The sequence below is a fragment of the Montipora capricornis genome, chromosome 6 (genome assembly GCF_036669925.1).
Source record: "Montipora capricornis isolate CH-2021 chromosome 6, ASM3666992v2, whole genome shotgun sequence".
NCBI classification, from domain to species: Eukaryota; Metazoa; Cnidaria; class Anthozoa; order Scleractinia; family Acroporidae; genus Montipora; species Montipora capricornis.
This window is the reverse complement of record NC_090888.1, coordinates 21445545-21448262: the sequence shown is the minus strand read 5'-3', so window position 1 is coordinate 21448262 and position 2718 is coordinate 21445545. Positions and strand designations below refer to the sequence as shown.

Below are 2718 nucleotides of genomic sequence, written 5' to 3'. Positions count from 1 at the left end.
GCTCTGTATCTCTGAAGTAATTTTATCAATTCTGTATACGTCAAATTGAACTTCTTGACCTTGTTTGTCTATTAGTGAAAGTTTGTATCTAGTGCATGTGATTTTCTCATTGTCTCCTCCTACTACTACTACTACTACTACTACTGCTCGGCTTTTGCTTTGTCATTTGTAATGAAACAGAGTGAAGCTCCGCTATCCCATAGAACATTGACCCAACCGTGCTTTGTGGCGATTCACTGTATCTGCAATAGACAAGAGTCTGCGATGTTGTTGTCACACGCACTTGCGGATCCGGAGATTCCTTGTAAAGCGGTTTCAATTTTTTCATCTTTATGAAGTGTCTGGTGAAGCCATTTGGTGCATCCGTTCATGCCGCAAGGTCTCTTCTTCCTACATTCAAGTAGTCTGTGTCCTCTTCGTAAACACGACCAGCAGGCTCCTTTTTCCTTCAATGTTTTCATTTTATCTTCATTTGGTTTTGATAGGTAGAATTTACAGTCGCTCGTCCAATGATCTGATTCCCCGTGGAATAAACATTTACTATCTTGGGGGCGGGTGCTGTCTTCTCGTCTTTCTACTGAATCTTTGTTTGTTTTTGCATAATGTGCGGAGCCTTTTATTGTTGAGGTAGTAGTAAGTCGTAGCTCTGTGGTATCATATTCAATTGCTTTTTTTTGGCTGAGGAGAAAGTTTAGAAGGCTTGGAAATTTATCGGTTTTGTTTACCACGCTATTGTCTGCGCTAACGAATTTAGCCCATTCCCATTTTATATTAGCAGGTAGTTTTCTTTCAATTATGCTAACTGAACTTGTGGTTGTGATTTCTCTTTCCAATCCAAGTCTTGTCAGATCTTTATATCCATCTTCTACAGCATCAACCAATTCTATTAATCTTTTGTTCTCACCCTCTTTAATGGGTCTTATGTCTTGAATTGTATTAATGATTGCGTCCGTTAATTTAGCTGGATCTCCGTATTTTTCGTCGAGTCGTTTCCACATCTCTTTGATATCATCATCTACGCTTTTTACTGTTTCCGCTGGCTCTCTTTCCAAGCACGAGAGTAGAATGTAGCACGCGCTGTTTTTATCCAATGTTGGCATCACTTGTTTTTGAAAATCCTGCTTAAATTGTGGATATTCTCTGATTGTTCCATTAAAAGATGGCATTTTAGCCTTTTCAATGCGAAGTGCACAATTTTGTCTGGCGTTATTTCTGTTTTCTGTCGTGGCGGTGAAAGTTAGAATTGTTTCAATTGTCTCATTGTAACATGTTTGAATTCTTCGAATCCATTTGATTTCATTTTCAGCTGTGGCCTCGTTTAATATCTCAAGTAATTTATTGTGCGTGCTCTTACAGTCTGCTAGCGCAAGCTCGATATCCTTTTCAGTTTTACGCAACGCTATCCCTGCGTTTTTGTCATCTGCTCTCGTTTCAATCACATTTTTAACATGTTCGACAAGTGCCTCAAAGATTGCTTCCGCGGATTTCTTCTTTATAATGGTCTGTTGAACTATCCTTTGAAACTCTTCTTCTCGAAGTTTCATCATATGCTGGCGGTTCAATTCTTCCTTTTGCTGTTGTTCAATCAATTGTTCTTCATTTTCATACTTTGCGTATACCGCCGATGCTCCATTATATTCTTCTATTCTTTTCATTTGTCGCAATCTCCTCCTCAGATAGGTACATTAAATGAATGTCATGCTTACCTTCCACTGTAGACCAGGCCTCGGTAAGCTCTTTAAACTTTGTTCTCAGAATCTCAGTACCTTTATTTTCAGCTATCGCCTTGAAGAATTCCTTCTTTTTTCTCGTGAATCTTATCTTAGCGCTTCTACATATCTTCTGGACGTCTTCCGCCATTATACCGGCTGGATTTCGAATGTACTGCTAGTCGCAACAATCGCCAAGGTTCCAAATATTTCACTGTTTATTCAATCATCTTGTTTACTGGAAAGTATTCGAAATCTATCAACAGATTAGACTTGTAGTTAACAAATGCCGGGATTAATAGACATTAACAAAGAACGATATTTACATACCCATTGGTGTCTCTCAAATCTGCGACTAGTAGTGTCGGCTTCAACGATCTTATTAATCTATTACATAAAGCATTGTTACGTATGCCTCATAATACGTCATGCATTAATTTCGTGTTAGAACGAAACAGCAAGGACATCTGTTAGTCTTTTCAAGTTTGACTAAAATGGCTTGACACTGCCCCTTTAAATGTACACAAAATGCAATTCTTTATATGTATCAAATTGGCATTTTTAAAGTATTTATTATTATTATTATTAACAGGAATGGATATAAATTTTGCCCATCAAGTAAATTCACAAGATCTGGAAATAGTGTCTGTGAGGTCATCAAACCAACTCTCAGGTATGGTAATTGGGCTTTTCTTTTTTTCTACTATTTAGGTGACTGTACGTCACACTTATGAAATACTGATTTAAGAAATGGAAGATACCTTTACTGCTTTAGGCCGACAGTGGCGAGCAGACAGGGGAATTAAAGAAGAGTTTTTTCTTTTTTTTCATCGAGTCATTTTGCCCTATAACTTGTGACTGTTCATTGTATGATGATGTGAAGCTTTCCTGTCTTCCCAGAACCATTTCTTAAAATTGTACTGAATTAGCTCATAGCACAAGTTTACATCTTTGTTAATAACTTAGACATCTATTGCAGATCAAACAACTATTACAGGGCTGTTGGATA

The 2718-nt window shown here is 37.6% G+C and overlaps 1 protein-coding gene across 1 annotated transcript; it reads right to left on the bottom strand.

The window, feature by feature from the left end:
• Positions 1-233: 233 nt before the first annotated feature.
• Positions 234-1655, bottom strand: LOC138053377 (uncharacterized). Its single transcript, XM_068900021.1, has one exon. The coding sequence runs from the start codon at positions 1653-1655 to the stop codon at positions 234-236; it is 1422 nt and encodes a 473-aa protein (XP_068756122.1).
• Between the last annotated feature and the right edge of the window lie 1063 nt (positions 1656-2718).